Source organism: Callorhinus ursinus, unplaced genomic scaffold (assembly GCF_003265705.2).
Source record: "Callorhinus ursinus isolate GAN/ISIS: 27379988/994484 unplaced genomic scaffold, GSC_fseal_2.0 scaffold30, whole genome shotgun sequence".
In the NCBI taxonomy this organism is placed as follows: Eukaryota; Metazoa; Chordata; class Mammalia; order Carnivora; family Otariidae; genus Callorhinus; species Callorhinus ursinus.
In genome coordinates, this window is record NW_027397092.1 from 11,900,992 (window position 1) to 11,920,190 (window position 19,199).

At 41.0% G+C, this 19,199-nt stretch overlaps 1 protein-coding gene across 6 annotated transcripts in view; it reads left to right on the plus strand.

Annotated features, from left to right (window-relative positions):
- Positions 1-19,199, plus strand: part of MEGF10 (multiple EGF like domains 10) — a 164,467-nt gene that overhangs the window by 30,055 nt on the left and 115,213 nt on the right. For 4 of the 6 annotated variants that reach the window (XM_025860821.2, XM_073878612.1, XM_073878608.1 and 1 more), the window contains exons 2-3: positions 10,321-10,454; positions 18,039-18,140. In XM_025860821.2, the coding sequence (XP_025716606.1) occupies positions 10,339-10,454; positions 18,039-18,140 (218 nt within the window). In that variant the 5' untranslated portion in view covers positions 10,321-10,338. Of the gene's footprint in view, positions 1-8,980; positions 9,109-10,320; positions 10,455-18,038; positions 18,141-19,199 lie in introns of all 6 variants that reach the window. The other 2 variants (XM_073878610.1, XM_073878611.1) reach the window with 1 other exon arrangement.

The following is a 19,199-nucleotide window of genomic DNA, read 5'->3' on the forward strand; positions in this document are numbered from 1 at the left end:
TCCTTCCTTCCTTTCTTCCTTCCTTCCTTCCTTCCTTTCTTTCTTTCCCTTCTTTCTTTCTTTCTTTCTTTCTTCTTTTTTATTAGGCAACATGCCCAGCATGGAGCCCAACAGGGGGCTTGAATGCATGACCCTGAGATCAAGACCTGAACTGAGATCAAGGGTCAGACACTTAACCGACTGAGCCACTCAGGGGCCCCTATGTTTTGTACATTCTAGTTCAGATTCTCAGTTTTGGCCAGGACATACCTTGGTCACTTGGAGAATCCAGCTTTTAATGAATTTGCATTTCAAGAAGCATTTCTTGCTCCATTATAGAGGTGGAATGTTATTTTAGAAAGACTATGGCTTTTTCACTGGGTGAAGATGATTTGCCTGAAATTAGGAGCCCTGACTTCTGGGTTCTAGTGTTGACCATTCACAAACTCGCTCTGTGATATAGCTGAGTACCATAACTTGGGGCTCCAATTATTTCTTCCATAAAAATGAAAGGATTTTGATTGGAGCTCATAACGCCTTAAACTCTAACTTTCTCTTCCGTGTTTTAGTATAAAAGCTCTCTGGACCCCGAGATATGTGTCATGCCCTGGAAACTTTTAGGAACCAAATGAGTGTTACAAACCTAAATTATAAGGCCTGTTATGAAGTATTAAAAAATAGAGGAACGCTCTGTGTGTGTGTGTGTGTGTGTGTGTGTGTGTGAGTCCTTCATAGAATCTGGACAGATAGTTGATAAGAAAATTTTCTAAAATCTTGGTCCCCTAGAAATTCTTTCCCCCATAAGATCTTTGTTCTTCTGTGTTTTCTTAAGTAAGAGATCATCTTCAGGGAAAGGAAGGCTTGAGTTGGATTTCTCAGCTGTGCCCTAATAGTAAGTATCTCAGAAAATGAGGGTTAGTGCAATGACCCAGAGTTAAGAGACCAGGTGACATATGGGTGGCCCTTGTCATGCCAGTGGTGGGGGCAGAATGAGTGTCATCATCCTTCCTACTTACAGCAGTATGCACCACTGCAAAGGATCTTCCTGAGAAAGAGACTGTGCAAATACATAGGCTTCCCATTCCTGTCCCTGTCTGCCTCTGACCCCATGTGTAAGGAAAGACTTAAGATTCTGATGATACCCATGTATCCTGCTGTATGTCAAAAAGATATATTTTCTCCTTTTCCACTGTAGAATAATCTGACTTTTTTTTTTTTGTCTAAAGGAAACTGCCTTCTTCTGTCATTTATTTTATTGCAACTGGATTTTTTTCTTGCTGGCATTGTGTCAGGGGATTGGTCAAACCTGACCCATCAGCTTCTTCAATCAGTATTGTTGGTTAAAAGAAAGAAAAAGGCAGTAGGTCTCCCTTTCCTCTTGGGCTGATCAAGTCCTATTTTCTAGTTCATTTTTCTCAAATCCACTCATTCTTTGCCTGAGGTCTCATGAGTGTTTGGATGTTTTACCTCGAGTCAATCATAAACCATGATATTCAGCGTCCAGTGCTGATGTGTCTCTAAAACTCCTCTTCACTCACTCGGTTTTCCACTCTGTGTTCCAGACAGTCTTGCCCATTTGCCTTTCCCTCTGCAAAATTTCTTTCTCTGCCTTTGCTCCCAGTGGTTCCTCTGGGTACAACCTCCCCTGCTCCATCTACCCAACAAAATCTGCAACAATGCGATCTTTTATGCCCACTCACCAGTTGGGAAGATTGTCTCAACTCTCAAATTTATTTGGTAACCCTCTTTTGACCCTAATCCCATTTTACATTGCTTTGTCATTACCATAGACATGATACCACTCTTGTGTTCGACTGTAAACTCTGCCTTCTCCAGGGTTTGCTGATTGAAAGAACAGTTGTTTGTTTTTCAGCAAAGCCTTTGAAAAATTTCTATGTAAAAGATGGTTAAAATAAGGACATGATTAGGACAGTTGATGAAATTTGAATCAGGTCTCTAGATTAGATAGTAATATTGCATCAGTATTAAATATTTTCATTTCGGTAATTGTACTATAGTTACATATGTGAAGGTCCCTGTTAGGAAATGCACATTAAAGTATTTAAAGGCATAGGGGCATAATTTTATGTACAGATTACTCTCAAATGGATAAATGTGTGTGTGTGTGTGTGTGTGTGTGTGTGTGTGTGTGTATGGATAGTGGTAAAGTACACATTACTCTCAAATGGTTAAAGGTGTGTATGTGTATGTAAGTGGATAGTGATAGAGCAAACATGGTAAAATGTTAGCAGCTAGTGAGTCTGGGTGAAGGTCATTCTTTGTTGTATATTTATAGCTTTCAAATAACTTTGAAATTATTTCAAAATAAAGAGTTAAAAGCAAAACAATAATTAAATTTTATTTTACATATAAATTTTATTTCTATCAGTAAATTTTTATGTATTTATTTCACATACAATTTATATATATTTTCAGAGATCATCATAGAAAACTAGTTCAAAGGCAGGAAAGGAAAAAGAGCATTTATTTGTAAATGAAAAAGCAACCCAGAGAAAAGTTTAGAATCCACCCATTTAGTATTTTGTAAGTGACCAGTAGGGCTCAAGCACATGGGAACTCTCTAGGTTATCATGAGGCAGCTCAGTTACCTCAGAACTTAGTGGCTTAAAACAGTGAACGTGCATTACCTCAGTTTTGGTGCGTGTCAGGAATTTGGGAGAAGCTCAGCTGATGGCTCTGGCTCAGGAGCTCAGTACGTCAGCAGGGGCTGCAGTCACCTGAAGGCTTGACAGGGGCTGGAGGATCCACTCACATGGCTGTTGGTGGGAAGCCTCCCCTGAGGCTTCACTTCGCTGCTTGAGTGTCCTAATGACATGGCAGCCGGCTGCCTGCGAGAAGGTGGTCCAAAACGCAAGATGGGAACTGCATTGCCTCTGATGATGTAGCTTTCGAAGTTATACTCTGTCGTTTTTGCTGTAACCTGTTGGTTGCACAGTCTACTCATCGAGAAAGGGGCTGACACAAGGCAGGGATCATTGGAGGTCAACCTGGAGGTTGCCTACAACCCTAGGGTATAATTAGGGCTGCCAGAGAATAGTTGTTGAAAAAAGAAAGAAAGGATAAATTTTATAAAAGGGATGATAGAGCTTTTTTTTTTTTTCTTTTTGGTGGAGGCCAAATAAATTGGGACTCCAGATGGAGAAGAATGAGTGGGAATGTTATTGAGGAATATGAAGTCATGAGAAGTTTAGGAAGATCAAGATGATTTTATTCACTGAACCCTGGAATGAGAAGTGGTGCTTGAAGTTTCTTTTTCTTATAAAAAAGAGAGGTATTGTTTCCCCAAAAGGAGATGAGTAGACTGAACCGAGCAAATAAAACTGCAATTCATAATGTTTTAAGCCACAACAGCTGTTCTTATTTTTTATTTTTTATTTTTTTTTTAGAGAAAGAGAGCCGAGCTGGGAGGTGGGGAGGAGTAGAGAGAGAGAGAGAGAGAGAGAGAGAGAGAATCTTAAGCAGGCTCCATGCTTAGCACAGAGCCTGATGTGGGGCTTGATCCCAGGACCTTGGGATCATGATCTGAGCTGAAATCAGGAGTCAGTTGCTTACCTGACTGAGCCACCCAGGCACCCCAACGTCTCTTATGAGTCTGTTCTTACATCTCTCTCTTTGTTTTTCTGATACTGGGTGTTTTTACTTTCTTTTTTTCATGATCAACATCAGAAGTTTGTTTTCTTAGTTTTTTATTTTGTATTATTTTATTATTATTCTTTTCTTAAGTAGGCTCCACACCCAGCCTGGAGGAGAACACGAGGCTTGAACTCACAACCCTGAGATCAAGACCTGAGCTGGGATCAAGAGTTGGATGCTTAATTGATTGAGGCCCCCAGGTGCTGCCGCGTTCTCTGATATTGACCCTATATTCTATTATTTCTGCCAGTCTCACCAATTCTTACTTTCACTGGTTTCCCGTATACTTCCCTTAGTCATACCCCCCCAAGGGCAGATCCACCCCATACCTGAATGCATGAACCTCCACCCCTTTCCTTGCCCCCAGTCCCTTTTCCCTTCATTGGATTTTGCACACCCTCTCTGTGTTAATCTCCAAAACACCTCTTTCATCTAATAATGCACCCTGCTCAAAGACTTCAGTGTATCCCATTGCAGGCAAGATAAAACCATATGAACTCCTTAGCCTGGTGCTCAAGACACTTTATCACTGAGCTCTGCCTACTTTTCTAGCACTGCCTCTCAGGATTCCTTACAAGTCCTCCTGCTCTCCACCCGTAGGGCTTGGCTCCCACTTCCCTCTTTGCCTCATGGCCCCTTGCCATGGTTTTCATTTACTCAAGGCTTCCTTTTACCCGGATGTGATGCCAAGAACAGACCACAGATGTTGTAGTCATCAGCCAGATTGGTTCAAATCTCTGCTGTTCTAATTGTCTGTTTTCAAGTGAAACATTTAATCTCAGCCAATGAGATTACGCACATGACGTGCAAGGCATGAGGTAGATACTCAGTGATTTCTAGTTCTTTTTCTTTTGGACGCTCCCGTTCATGTTCAACCTCTTTCATGAAACTTCACTGCTCACACTGGTTTTTCCCTCCTCTTAAAACTCTGGCCCTTTGTTTCTACATTGACTCATTTGGCAAATAATAGTTTATTTAGAATTTTCGTCCCTAGTAGATTTTAACCTGTTGAGGCTGAGACCGTGCCTTATAAGGCATCATGGTCCCCATAGTTGCTTGACTTAGATCCTTAGTGAGTACTGTTTGTGGAATTTTCCATGTGCTGTGCATGGGATTCCTAGGGGTGTTTTAGAGTACTTCCCAAAGTTGAGGATGTGTGGGTGATCAGGGTCCCCCTCCCCCCAAACTACCCTTTAATGCCACCTAGATAATACGTGCGGAGCTGGTAGGTTAAGTCGATGAGACTGTACCTCTCTGTTCCCACAACAGCTTCTTCTGGGCTTAACCATGCCTGCATCATGCTGTATTGAAATGGTCTGTTTGTGGCTATTCTTCATGTAGCTGGTGAGCTTCCTCAGGGTGGCCCAGAGCCTGGCAGCCTCAGGGCTTTGCCTCGTTCTTGTTTGGTGTGAAGTGTCCAGTGAATGCCAAAACTGGTATGAAACTCTCACTTCCTGCTAATGTGTAGGGATTTTTTTTTTTTTTTGGTTGCTTATAAAACCATTATAAGTTTGTAGAATAGGAATTGATAAATTTTTTTGGTGTTAATAGCTGCACTCACTTAACTTATATTCTCAGAGTCTTCCAAAGAATGCCGTGTGACTGCCCATATAAGATGATTTAATGTGACTCAGAAGAATATCTCTGTTGTGGTGTTTGATGTGAGTGAAATAACATGAGGCTTTACACACACACAACATATATGGTACTTGCATTGCTTCAGATAAAGAGTTATGCTTGGTTGAAGTCATACGCTGCTAGAATAACTAGCTTTGGATGATGAAAACAGAAATCACAACAATGCCTCCTGGATTCTTTTTATCTGCAAAGTAGTATTTCTGTGGAAATTCTCATCTGGGGTTGTGCCCAGTGTTACTCTTTTTTTTTTTTCTTTTTTTTTTTAAAGTAAGCTCTACTGCCAATGTGGGGCTTGAACTCAGAACCCTGACATCAAGTGTCACATGAGTGTCTTTTGACATCTTTGATACCCCCAAGCTGGAGCTTTGATACTCTATTCACAGGCCTGAAGCTCCAGGAAGAACACAGCATGCTCCTTCTGTCCCAGTTGGGCAGCCTTTCTGAGGAAAACCTAGTATGTTATTTACAGATAACATGATAGAGTGATCAAGGAAAATTGGTGGCTTTTGGTACCCAGAGAGGGGTAGGGATTGTTGAAATGTGACTATTCTTAATCATGAAATTTATTTTCGCTTAGAAAACTGTGAGATGATTTTAGGGAAATGAGCTTGAGGAAAAACTGGGTGAGGGCACCCAAGTTATTTCTATGAGTGCACTTAATGATTCTGGGAAGGAAATAGATTTTAGAGGCAGAAAGGATTGTCTGGCATCATTTATCCCTCTGTTGTTGCAAAAATAAATTAGCAAGTCAACGCCCTGCTATTTATTTCTCCCTAATACACTGATAAACTACTCCCTATCATCAGAACCTAGATTCATCCATTGTAAGGATTGTATTCAACCTGATTATTTATTGAGGCTTTTGTGAGAATAAGCAAAGCCTGCCTTCCTAGTAGGTAGCAAGAGTTAATCCTACCTGCTGTGTTTCTTTTTTCTAATAGGAGCACTTTAGCAATGCTAATCAGTTGTACTGATTTTCTGTTTTGATTTTTCCATAATAATTAAGTGAATGATATGAAATGCAATCAAGTTTGGCACTAGGGGGTTCATGCAAATGACTCTCTCTTTTTTTTTTTTACATTTTAAATTTTGTTAAATGGAACCATAAGGAAAGTTATTTGAAGATGAAGACTGAGTGGGTGGGGGGTAGCAGAACTCTTAATTTAGAGTTTTGAATATTTTCCAAATGTCTGTTTTAATGAAGCAAATCACCACTGTGTTACTTTTTTTCCAATTGAAATAATTCTATTTTTTAAAGATTGTGTTTTGTTTTCATATGTGCTCCAAAGTGGAAGATTATAGTGTAAGACAAGATGGCACAGCTTAAAAGAGAGAAATGGGGGGAAAATATGTTGAACTTTCTTCCTTCAGGGTAGATATAAAGGAAAAACTGTACCCGCATTTACTCAGCGAAACCTATAGAAGAATACAAATAAAGCAGGGAAATGGTATATGGAATGTCCTATCTATTTCTTATTTGGGTTTTTTCTCTCAGTGCCTTTTATTCAACAAGACAGAACAAAAGGAAGGAACATCTGTGTTTCTGAATATAATGAAATGTTGTATTTCTATAGTTTCTTGCAGCTCATTGACATGTCTGTGAAATGTCCTTTCCCCACATGGTATATAACATTTGAATTATTTTCTCAAAGGGTTTTAACTTGTTTATGTGAGGTTGCATGATCCCTGCATCTGGATCTAGCAATTCTTTTTGCTTTTGATGTTTTATACTCTAATGCAGGTTATTCTAGAACTCAGTTAATTTTTTGTATTTTAATTTGGAAAATCCTTGGGGAATGAGACCCGCTGATGTATATATACATTTTTTTAAATTTCTTATATTTTCCCTTCTGTAAACACCTCCAGCAGCTTGGCAATGCAGTTAGATTTTTCTGTATGCCAAATTTCAAAAGCAAAGGGGAGGTAACCAAATTTTGCTTTTTTTTTTTCCTGCCATCCACATAGAGAGGTTAAAGCCTTCATAAAGCTTCACGTCAAGTGCAAAGCAAGAAGGGCTACCAAAGATTAACGTTAAAATTTTTACATTAAAGGAAAACACACAGCCTTTTTCTTTTTCTTGGCAGTTTGATTCATTGCTTCCAGCAATTTCTAACTTTACAGACTAAACATTTCTAATTGGAAAATGGATGGTTTGAGTCTAAGATGGTGACTCATGATATAAACTTTCCAATTTGGGGTAATTGTTGGTAAGTAGACGGCAGATTACTGCTGACTAGCACTCGTTTTGTCTTTGAGGAGAGAATGAAAGTTAATATATATATTTCACACTTCCCTGAAACAAAACACTTACCCTGACATAGATAAAGCAATGAGACAGGAGGTATTTGCCATGCTTGTTTGTTACAACTAAGTATATTAGACGTTTGCTTTTTTTGATGAATGAGGAAAACATTAGCAGTGTATTACATGTCTTCAACTGTGAAATGGGGATCATAAAAACACCTTTTTCTTAGGTAAATGACTGTGAGGGTTGGATAGATCATGCACATAAAAGATTCTGCGCCCTGGGCCTGGCCCCCGGGAGCCGGTGGGGAAATTATTGCTTATCATCATCATCATCACTGTTCATCATTCTTGTTAAGTGGAAAAGCTTCTTTGGTTATATAATGTTGAGCTTCAGATTTTACAACTTCATGACAGACACTGATAATTTGAATTAATTTATAAGCCCCATTTTGGCTACCCATTTATGCTTTTTATGTTAGAATATATTTTGTGATGATGGAAACTTCCCTTTTAAAGATTTCACAGCCTCTCATAGTGGCTTATAGTATCTTCTCGTTATCCTACACATTCATGGTATTATTTCCTTATCCTAAATCAAATGTTGTCTTTAGTTTTAGCCTTTGTGCAGGTAGAGACAGGTGACTTGTCACGATATACTTGATACACTTATCCTTATAAACAGCCTTGATTTTGAAGGATTGAATACTTCTTCCCTTGATCTAGTCTCTTGACTTTGAAGGATGAACTATTTCCTAAGGTTAGGTTTTTGCTGGTATTGTTGTTTATTGTTTGTTTGAAGATAAACTTACTCTCCACCTTTTTTTTTTTTTGAAGTAATCTCTACACCCTGCATGGGGCTCGAACTCATGAGCCCAAGATCAAGAGTCCCACACTCCAGGGAGCCTGGGTGGCTCAGTCAGTTGAGTGTCTGACTCTTGGTTTTGGCTCAGCTCATGATCTCAGGGTCTTCAGACTGAGCCCTGAGGCGGCTCCATGCTCAGTGGGGAGTCAGCCTGAGATTCTCTCCTTCTGCCACTTCCCTGACTCATGCCCAGGAGCTCGTGTTCTCTTTCTCTCAAATAAATAAATCAATCTTTTTTTTTTTTTTAATAGGAGTCCCATGCTCCACCAACTGACCAGCCTGGCATCTCAATAAACTTATCTTTTTAAACCACAAGGTCTTTATTCATTAAATTTTGTTCCCATTTGGTTCTGCACTTTGTGGTATAGAAAGTTAGTATAACTTCTCAGAATGCCAGCTTTCACCCGGAAAATAACTGCTTCGGTCACATAATCTGGCCTATTGTTACTAGTTTCCCTAGTTTACCAACAGGCAGGTCAATACCTGTTCTCTTTTTAAGTAGTAAATGGATCAGCTATTTATAGTTCCATGTCCATTTTTGCAATAATTATATAAAATCATTTTATAAGTGTGCCAATTAAACGTTTCCTTCTGACTAAGGGATATGTTCCTGGAGGTGAGGAGCTGGGCGTGAGTTCCAGGTGCAGGCCATGCTGTTATTACACACCCGAGCTGGTGAGTGCCTGGCACATAGTAGGTGTTCAATAAATGCCTGCCGATGACTTCATGTGAGTACCTCCTAGGAACCTCAAACTTGACGTATCTGAACCTGAACTAAAGCTTCTTCCTCCCAGAAGGAGAGGGTGTCTGTGCTTCTCATCTTAGTGAAGGGCACGCCATCTACCCATGGGGCTCTTCCGGAGAGCATTCCTCTCTCTTACTCTCACATTCAGTCACCAAGTTCTACTGATTCCAAGTCCTAAAAGTCTCTCAGATTTGCTCACTTCCCTGCAAGGTCGGCATCATTCACCAGTGAAGTTCTCAGACTTGGCAATGGTGTACAAAACCCTTTGTGCTATGCCCCTGTCTCTTTCTCAGCTGAATTAATTTGAGCTCCCCAAAGTGTGCCTGACCTTCCCTCCCCTCTGGTTCTGCCTGCATGGAACATTCTCTTTCCTCTTGTATCTGCTTTGCGGGCCTCTTTTGCAAATAAGCTGCTGTTTGTTTTTCCGTTGTGTTCATTCTTCCTCTCAAGAACACCAGGTTGGTTTTCTCTAACACCGACCTCTAAACAGCCTTACACCTTTTTCTGTACACCTATGAACAAACCTCTGTAAGATGGCTGGTTTTGTTTCTGTTGAGCAGACAGGGAAACGGAAGCACTAAATATAAGAAATGTATGTCATGATTATTAAATTATAGGCATCTTAATGGCCAGGGACAGAAACCGTGTCTGTATTTGATGTCCAGTTTTTGCACGGTGCCTAGGATAGAGCAGACCTAGCAGACGTTCCATGGCCATTGAGTGAATTATTGAATGAATCTCAGTTTGAACCTGAGGTGCCTCTCTCTTGAGTCAATGGAGCTTCTGTTTCATCGTTTACCCTCCAGGACAAATGAGGCCAGATTCCTCTGTGAGCCCTCTTCTTCCAGAAGGGAAATATGCCTGGTGAGAGAATCTGGAAGTCTGTGTTGCTCTGAGTTGTTCGGGTAGATTCCTTTAATGTCGGCTGGCCTGGATGAGAAGGGCTTTTGTTGTGGTGGCAATTAATGATGATTTGCACATTTTAGTAATTTACAAAATGGTGACCACCCTGCACAACACAAGAAATACCTCTCTCTTGGACCATGAAATCTGGTGACCCGTCTATTTAAACACATGGCTTGTTATGCGTGGTTCAGCCCTACTGACAACTGGTCCCAAATGGTTGTTGTACTGAAAAGAATTCTGTTTGGGTCATTTTAATGCTTCTCTAATTTGGATTTTTGTTTTCTTGTAGGTTGTTCTTCCGAAAAAAATGGTTATCTCTTTGAACTCATGCCTGAGCTTTATCTGTTTCTCGTTATGCCTCTGGAGCAGAACAGCATCATCCCTGAATCTTGAAGACCCTAATGTGTGCAGCCACTGGGAAAGGTAATCATTTTGAGAGTAGTCTGAAAAGTAGTTTCTGATGGTTTTTTTAATATATTATCATTATCAGCTTGATATATAAAATTAGACTTTGAGAAGAGATTATGAAATTACTTTTATGTAGAAACCAGTGGTTATATTAATAAATTAGTACTCTTCACCTTGGTCTTATAGAATATAAAGTGAAAAAACTCTGGTCTATTGATTCTAACACAGGAGCAATCATATCCTGCAGGGAAAATATTACTAGCTCCATTCATATGATCTCCCAAACATCTCCCTGCTCTCAGTCTATTTTGCAGTCATCTGGGGGAGCTGGACTTGTGCATGGGAACCAATGGGTGAGCGGCGAAGGACAATATGGAATAATGTACTGAAGGGTGGCCAAGTATGGTACAAAAAAATTGGGCTGTATGTGGCCTGAAAAGGGCGATGTGATTTCTGGAGGCATTGGAGAAGGTACATGGACATAGTGTCAGCTGAGATGCCCTCAAAGACCTGAATAAGACGAGTGGATAGCAGTGATTGAGTAGAGTTCTAGGCATGGAAGGTGGCTTGAAACCAGTGCCATGCAGACCGCTGAGGGTCTTGAGCAGCAAAACTAGAGTCAGTACGGCCCTGAAGAAGGGCAAGATTGACTAGATTACACCAAAGCAGATGATGTATACAGGTTAGGGCAATGTACAGTAGGAGAAGCAGAGGAAGGGACAACACAACAGGTCATTGTCGGAGAGCTTAGAGTCCTTTTTGGAACACAAAAATAGTACAAACCATCTAGTGCTACAGCGGAATAGTCAAATGTAGTCTACACTACTCTACTGTGCTACTTGCATTTCTACAAAAGCATCTTTAGCTACAAGTCACATTGCGAGCGTCAGCAATGTCACTAGAAGGTGACACCCTTCTAGTCCGCTCAAGCACTCCAGAGTAATGGGTCATTTTGATAACTGTAGGCGCCATTTCATCGAACTCTCCGTCGTTTTTCCCTGTTCTCAGCACCCAGCACCATGAGTAGCACACGACGGGGGACACATCCAGCCACGACTGTCAGCACAGGTCAAAAGGAGCCCAGCTCGAGCCCTTCAGGCACAGCAGCTGTGTTACTGTGGGGGCACCCTGGTCCCTCACTCACAGCATTATTTTTTTCAGTGAGGGCTTCCCCATGTCTATGCGCGGTATTACAATCAGGGTAACAGAAACGTACTGCCCTGGTCAATCCATGGAGTCATGTATCATTAGGAAACTTTAAGCTGTAGAGGAAATATGTGTATGTAATCAAGTTCTATGTATCTGTGTTATTAACTGTATTATATAGAATTAAAGGGGAAGGACCTCCTGTTAATTATCTTTATAATCGTCACAGCACCTCCCATAAACGTTTCAGCTACAAAGCGCATAATAAATATCCATTAAAGCCGTAAAGATGAATCAGTGAATACAAGAATGGGTACATATCACATCGGAAAAAGGGAGAAGCCACTGGTGGTTGAACTTGTGGGAGCATGAGAGCTTTGGAATGGAAGGAAAAAATCAAATTCGTAAGATACTGTGAAATAAGAATCAACACATCTTGGTCATACATGGATTGTAGGATGTGCAGGAGGCAGCGAAGGTGAGATTTAGAACCTGCTCTGTGAAACGTTGGAGGTGTCATTGCACATATGAAAAAGAAAAGGAAGAGAATTGATTTGAGAGGGAAGAGATTAGTGTGGTTACCCCATCGTGTTCCTAAGATCGGTTTGAGAAATGGGCCTGGTAGTGTTTGGGAGCGCGGAATCAGGAGTCTCCAGCATGACGAGACGTGAAGAGGTGAACTCTCTGAGGGAAAGGCTGTAAAGAGAAAAGAAACCAGCCTTCAGGTAACCCAGCACCCTCTCATACATGTACATTTTGTCCTGATTCTTTCCTCATTATTTGATGAAACTTGGCAACACATAATTGCGTGTTTTGTTCGCTATGGATAATTCCCAGGGTCTAAAACCCTGCCTTGCTTAGGGCATGTGCTGGATAAATGACTGTTGATTGAGTACACTCACCTGACAGGAAATGAAATGGCTAAATACGGACATCAGTGAGGGAGCGGGGAGAGCGGACGGAGGGACAGGCACAGGGCACGTTTGTCTCTAAACCTAATGCAGTTCAGCTGCTGCAGAAGTGATGAGAGCAGGGCGCCTGGGTGGCTCAGTGGTTGAGCAACTGCCTCCGGATCCCAGCATCCTGGGATCGAGTCCCGCCTCGGGCTCCCTGCTCAGCGGGAAGCCTGCCTCTTCCTCTCCCACTCTGCCTGCTGGTGTTCCCTCTCTCGCTGTGTGTCTCTCTGTCAAATGTCTTTAAAAAAATAAATAAAACAGGGCGCCTGGGTGGCTCAGTTGGTTAAGCGACTGCCTTCGGCTCAGGTCATGGTCCTGGCGTCCCGGGATCGAGTCCCGTCTTGGGCTCCCTGCTCAGCGGGGGGTCTGCTTCTCCCTCTGGCCCTCTTCTCTCTCTCTCTCTCTTTCTCTCTCTCACAAATAAACTCTTAAAAAAAAAAGAGAAGTGATTAGAGTAACCTCTAAAAGACTTGCTAATGAGGAGGGAAAAGGAGAGCGAAAGAGAAGGAACATGACGGAGAGTTTTTTTCTCCCAACTGTATATTTTTTTTCCCATGGCCTTCTAGAAAGAAGGATTGACAGCCATAATCTTCTTATTGGTACATTCCAAGTTTCAACGCCAGATAATGATTCTTGGAGGAAAGGTAAAAGAAAGTGCAATAGTTGTGACAAGAACAGAGAAAGGAATATAAACTAAAGTGATCCAACAAGGGTGCAGGTGACACGTTCTGTATTTTCAAAACCTGCTTGAATGGAAATGGGGAGAGGAACATGAGTGTCAAGGACAGAATTCCTGGTGGTAAGGCTGAGTAGGGCTCATTGGAGGCTTGCCTTATCTCAACCCCACCTGTACCAAATGGACTCAGCCGGAGCCTTGTGTCTCACAGTGGCAGTCTGTGGGGCTGTGACTTGAGCCCTGGTCTGGGCACCTGCCAGAAATGCAGACTCTCAGGCCCTGCCCCAGGCCTGCTGAATCATTAGTTTTCAAATAAAAGGAGGCCTCATTTTAATGCAGCCATTGTGCTTCTGAGAAGTCATACAGAAAATAAAATTAAGGAAAATGAAATCATTTAAAATACACAAGGGATGCTTGCTATTAAAGGAATCCCGTGCATCAACCTTTTGGAAATGGATAATTCCATGAATTATCTGTTCCTTCTTCATATCACCTTTCCCTGGTCTGTGAGTTTACATGTTGGCTTCTGCTGGGAATTCTGCTAAAGAGGACACCAAGGAAGAGAAGCCATTCTTTGCCCATCCCCTTGGGGTGGAACACAGAAGTGGTAGTAATTGAAGCAGTGAGTCCTGAAGCGAGCAGAGATAAGGAATGATGATTATTATCATATCTGATTAAAGTAACAAGATCATTTTGGCAGATAGAATGTAATGAACCACTTTGGAATGTGTCCAAGTGATGATGGCTTCCCCACCCCACCCCCCATTCTTTGACTTTAAATTAAATCTTGCTGGGATTTCTCCCTGGATGATATTTAATAGGTTAAAGTCCCGGTGATGATATGTTTTCAGTGTCTTTGAGAAGATTAAACACACAAGCAGGAGGTGAAGAGTTACGCATCTCTGTGGTGAAAATAGTGTAGAATTGAGATCAGATTCCCTTTATACCACAGTTTGGCACCCGTTGTCTGCTTTAGAAGCGTTAGATGTTCTAATGACATCTGAGAGGTGGCATGGGACAGGATGGTGTCTGGGGGCCCCAGGGTTAGTGCTGGCTCTAGGCTGACCCCTAGCACAGGGAGCTCAGTGTTGCTCATTTGTGATAAAAACAGGATTGGACGAGGCAGTCAAGGAGGTTCCTTCCTGCTCTGACTTAAGAGCAGCTGCTGAGGAACATGGAGGTGTGAACAGTTAGCAGAGGCCTGGAAGCAGGGATACAGACCCAGGGGATGGGTTAGCCTGGTGATGGGTATTAAAGAGGGCACATTCTGCGTGGAGCACTGGGTGTTATGCACAAACAATGAATCATGGATCACTGCATCAAAAACTAATGATGTACTGTATGGTGACTAACATAACATAATAAAATAAAATTAAAAAAAAAAAAAAAAGACCCAGAGGAGGCTGGCCTGTTCTCAGAGATCTTTCCCTTTGTGATGCAAGCACACAGTCTCCACAAAGTGGCCCCTTGAAAAGCGAACAAGTTATTTCTTCAACCGTATGTGGGTATTGAGCAAATTAGGTATAGTCAGTTACGGAGTATTTGGCTGTCGTAATTTGAAGAACATTCACGATTTACTAACCTGCTTATGATACATTCAAGTTTAAAAGTAATTTTCAGAATTATGTGTGTAGTGTGATTATAAGAAAGCCAAAAAACTAAACTAACACAAAAAGCTAAAAAACCCCTGAGGACTGTAACAAGTCAGCCAAATGCTATTGGTGGTTGTGTAAGAGTTAGAGAATTCTCATTAATGTTAATGTTTTCCAAATTTTGTCGTGTGATTAGAATACCATTAAAAGTGGGGGGGGAACATCAGGCTCAGGAAGGAGTCTGGTAAAGTTTCTCTCTCCCTCTCCTTCTGCCCTTCCCCATGCTCTCTCTCTCTCTCAAATTTATAAATAAACCTTTTTTAAAAAAGTAAAAAAAAATGGGGGGGAGAGAAGAGCAAGATTGTATGGAAAAGAAAAAGAATGTATAAAAACCAACAGAAAGGAAATTTGGTGTGAAGAGGCTTAGAGCCCTTCTCCCATAGACTTCACCAGAAGCCTATTTGTGATCAGTGTGCAAAGTAATTTGTTTTCAGTCACTTCTGAACTGAATTTGAGGCTCTGAATAATTTTAATCAGAAGAGTCAAGGTGGAAGAGGGCATAGTACCTTTTGTGTCCGTGTTTCCCCACAACTGTACGTATTTCTCCGTTAGAGCCCTGTTGTGTTATTTCTAGCATCACATGCTGGCCCCTCTTGAGAGCTCTTTGGGGGCAGAAATTGCAGAGATGTTCAAATAACTGTTTGTTGAATTGGAATCCTAAATGGTTTGATTACCAAGAGCCTTTTTTCTATCCGAAAGCCAGAGAAGCGTCCCTCAAATGTGTGCTATTGGTGAACGGCAAGTGGCAAGAGAGAAAATTCATATACTTGAGCACTTTCTCTCATTTAAGCAATCCTCCAGACTGCTAGAAATTAGTGAAAACATTTCTCGTGTTTGCCTATGGAATCTGTTCTCCCATCCACATTAAATGGGATGTGTTTGGCCGGGATCCCTTCATTGATTATCTCTTCTGCTCACCAAGGCAGACAGAGCTTAACCATCATAACATGGCCTTTGAAATTTTATGGGAATGATGCATCAAGTTTAGTTCCAACGAACCAATTTAGTTCTGTTAAATTAGTGCTGTAGAGCCTTGTAGAACATTTTTGTCATCCACAATTGGCCTTGATTTAGAGTGGTTTCTCTTTTACTCCTCTAGCACGTGTGGGCAATAGCTGTGTTTTGCTCATGGGTAATACAGGACTGCACCTATAAGCAGAGGACATTCATTCGCTTTGCTCTGCACTGAAAATGGAGTAGAGAAATAATGCTGCAGGCCTCAAGGTTCAGCTATTTACAAGCAGCTGGATAGGCGGGGGAAAAATTGCTGAGGAAGTCTTGGAATTTGCGTTAACCTGAACCTCAGAACAGTGCTAGAGGTCAGAAGACATTAATACCTTATTGTGATATTTCATCCCAAGAATCTTTATATTTTAACAGTGGCCTCTTTTCCCTTAAAGGAGTTACATCACAGACGTGGGGGTTTGCATCCCCTACACTCATCTGAACCTGCTCTTGTGGGTAGCCTCTGGTGGCATACAATAGAGAAGGAAATAGTCACCTAAAATGTATGTAAGAAATTCAGAATGCCAAGTGGGAAGGAATCTTCAAGACCATCCATGATTCTTTGGTTTTAAAATGTTGTACTCAAAACTGAGGGAAGGAAGATTATCTGCTAATGACTGTCTAGTTTCTCAGCGTCAGATCAGGATAACCCTGTCTTCCGCTAATCAGTGATCTTTTCAGTAGGGCCTATTTCATCTGCCTAAGATTTGTGGAGGATCACTAAAAATACCTAGGAATCAAGTTGCAATGACCCAAAGAATGAGATACACAACAGTGTGAACAGTTTGATTATTTTATAGATTTCCTATTGAAGCCAAGGCACATAATAGCTAATAGAGGCTACTTGGAGAAAGAAATCCCACTGTTGGGGAGCCCAACACCACATAGCTTTTCAAATGAGAAGGTTCTACCCTATTTCTAACCTGAATTCTTCATGCTGACATTTCAGCCTTATTCCTTCTGTACCTTCTCTAGTCGATAGTTCCTAATAATGAAGTTGGTCTATTGATTTGCTGCAAGTGAGTCCATAATTGTGGCCTGTTTTGTTTGCTAGTGTGAATTAAAGATTTTAGTGAAAATCTTTGAGATTGTTAAAGAGAAGAAGATTAACTTGTTCCGCCTAGAGGATTCTCCGGGTTTTCCTGTAGGTAGGAACTCTAAGCTCTTGAGCATGTAATGGATGCTTTAAAATGAAGAACTATGACATTGAACATTGAATGCTCTTTATGTTTTATGGATGTTTTCCACCTACATTCTCAGGCCCTTAGGATTGCATACTTTTACTTTAACAAGAAGCTGTTAGTGAAAATGTATTGGAAACCAGGCTAAGCAGCAGCAGGCTCTGGATATGTATATTTCAGGCTAATTGTTTCAACGATATGTTTAGAGACTTTGTAGTTTTTATTTAGAGCTTGTATATATCCTCCCAGTGCCTGAGAAGTAGGGCAGGCGCACAAAACCAAATTAATTCAAGTTCCAACCTGAGAAATATGTTCTTTCTGATTTTCCAGAATCTGTACCAAAATGTACTGTTATGAATATTCACATGGTCTCTGTACTTATTATTTGCATACAGATTTAGATCGAAAACTTCTTGTGAAAGGTCTGGGTTAACCCTGCACCCCTGAGATGAGGGGATGGAATTAAATACAGAGCAGTATATGGTGATCATGTTTGTAAATTTAGGATTATCAGAATTTATGGTGAATGGTAAAGAGAATTCTTTTATGAAATTCAGAACATGAACTCTTGTCTTTTAAATGTATTATTAATATTGGTCCTTTTGGTGCTCTGGGTCATATAAAAACATGGAGATTCTCTATTAAAAGTCAGCATGGAGTTGCCAATGAAGATAATTTAGCCTCTGATTTTTTTTTTTATTTCTTTTTTTTTTATAAAGATTTTATTTATTTATTTGACAGAGAGAGACACAGTGAAAGAGGGAACACAAGCAGGGGGAGTGGGGGAGGGAGAAGCAGGCTTCCCTGCTGAGCAGGGAAGCCCGATGCGGGGCTCGATCCCAGAACCCCGGGACCATGACCCGAGCCGAAGGCAGACGCTTAACGACTGAGCCACCCAGGCGCCCCTGATTTTTTTTATATACGTGGTATATCATGAATGTAAGAATCAGAAATATTGATTCCTTATCTTTCTTCTTTTTCAGCTACTCAGTGACTGTGCAAGAGTCATACCCACATCCCTTTGATCAAATCTACTACACCAGCTGCACTGACATTCTGAACTGGTTTAAATGCACACGGCACAGGTAATCGAAGCTCAGATATATTTATGAGTTTGGCTAACTGGGAAGTCCTTTAATGCAGAGACATTAAACATTTGAGAAGATGCATCCATTCATCTCATGAATAGTTACTGAGTGCTTGCTATCATCCTAGCCTTGTTCCAAACCATAGGAGATACGGAAGAGCAAAACTGCTGTCTGTGCCCTTGAGGAGCTTACAGAGAAAGGGTCTACTCGTTACCATCATTTGGTTAGCAAGAATTCATGCAACTTGTGTGTGGTGCATAAACTGGGGAGACGCTCTTGAATATGGACATCACTAGGTATCGAGAGACTCATATTCCAGCGTATGTTTCTACTTGAATATCTGACTCAATTTAGACTAACTTAATTTTTTTTTTTTTTTTTTTTTTAGAGTGAGAGAGCACATACACGCACGTGCACAGGGTCAGGGGTGGGGGCAGAGGGAAAAGGGAGAGGGAGAGAGAGAATCTTTTTTTTAATTATTATTTTTTATTTTTTTATTTTTTTAAAAGATTTTATTTATTTATTTATTTGACAGAGACACCGAGAGAGGGAACACAAGCAGGGGGAGTGGGAGAGGGAGAAACAGGCTTCCCGCTGTGCAGGGAACCCGATGCGGGGCTTGATCCCAGGACCCTAAGATATGTAAAGGTCACCAACTGAGCCACCCAGGCGCCCGGGAGAGAGAGAATCTTAAGCAGGCTCCACATCCAGTGCAGAGCCTGATGTGGGACTTGATCTCATGACCCCGAGATCATGACCTGAGCCGAAATCAAGTATTAACGGAGTTACCCAGGCACCCCTAGACTAACTTAAATTTGACCTCAACTTAAGACACATATTTTTTTTCCTATAAATGTGAAAACAGAAAAGAAAAATATCTTAAATATTAACGTTAATATGTAAGGGAACCTTGATACCTTACTTTTATTTGTAAAATATTTATAGTGGTGTGAGTGATGGGTCTAAATGTGACATCTGTTGATTTATGCTGCACTAAATGTTATGCTCAATATTATTTCTTCAGACAAGCTTTCATTGTCCACTCCATCTAATCAA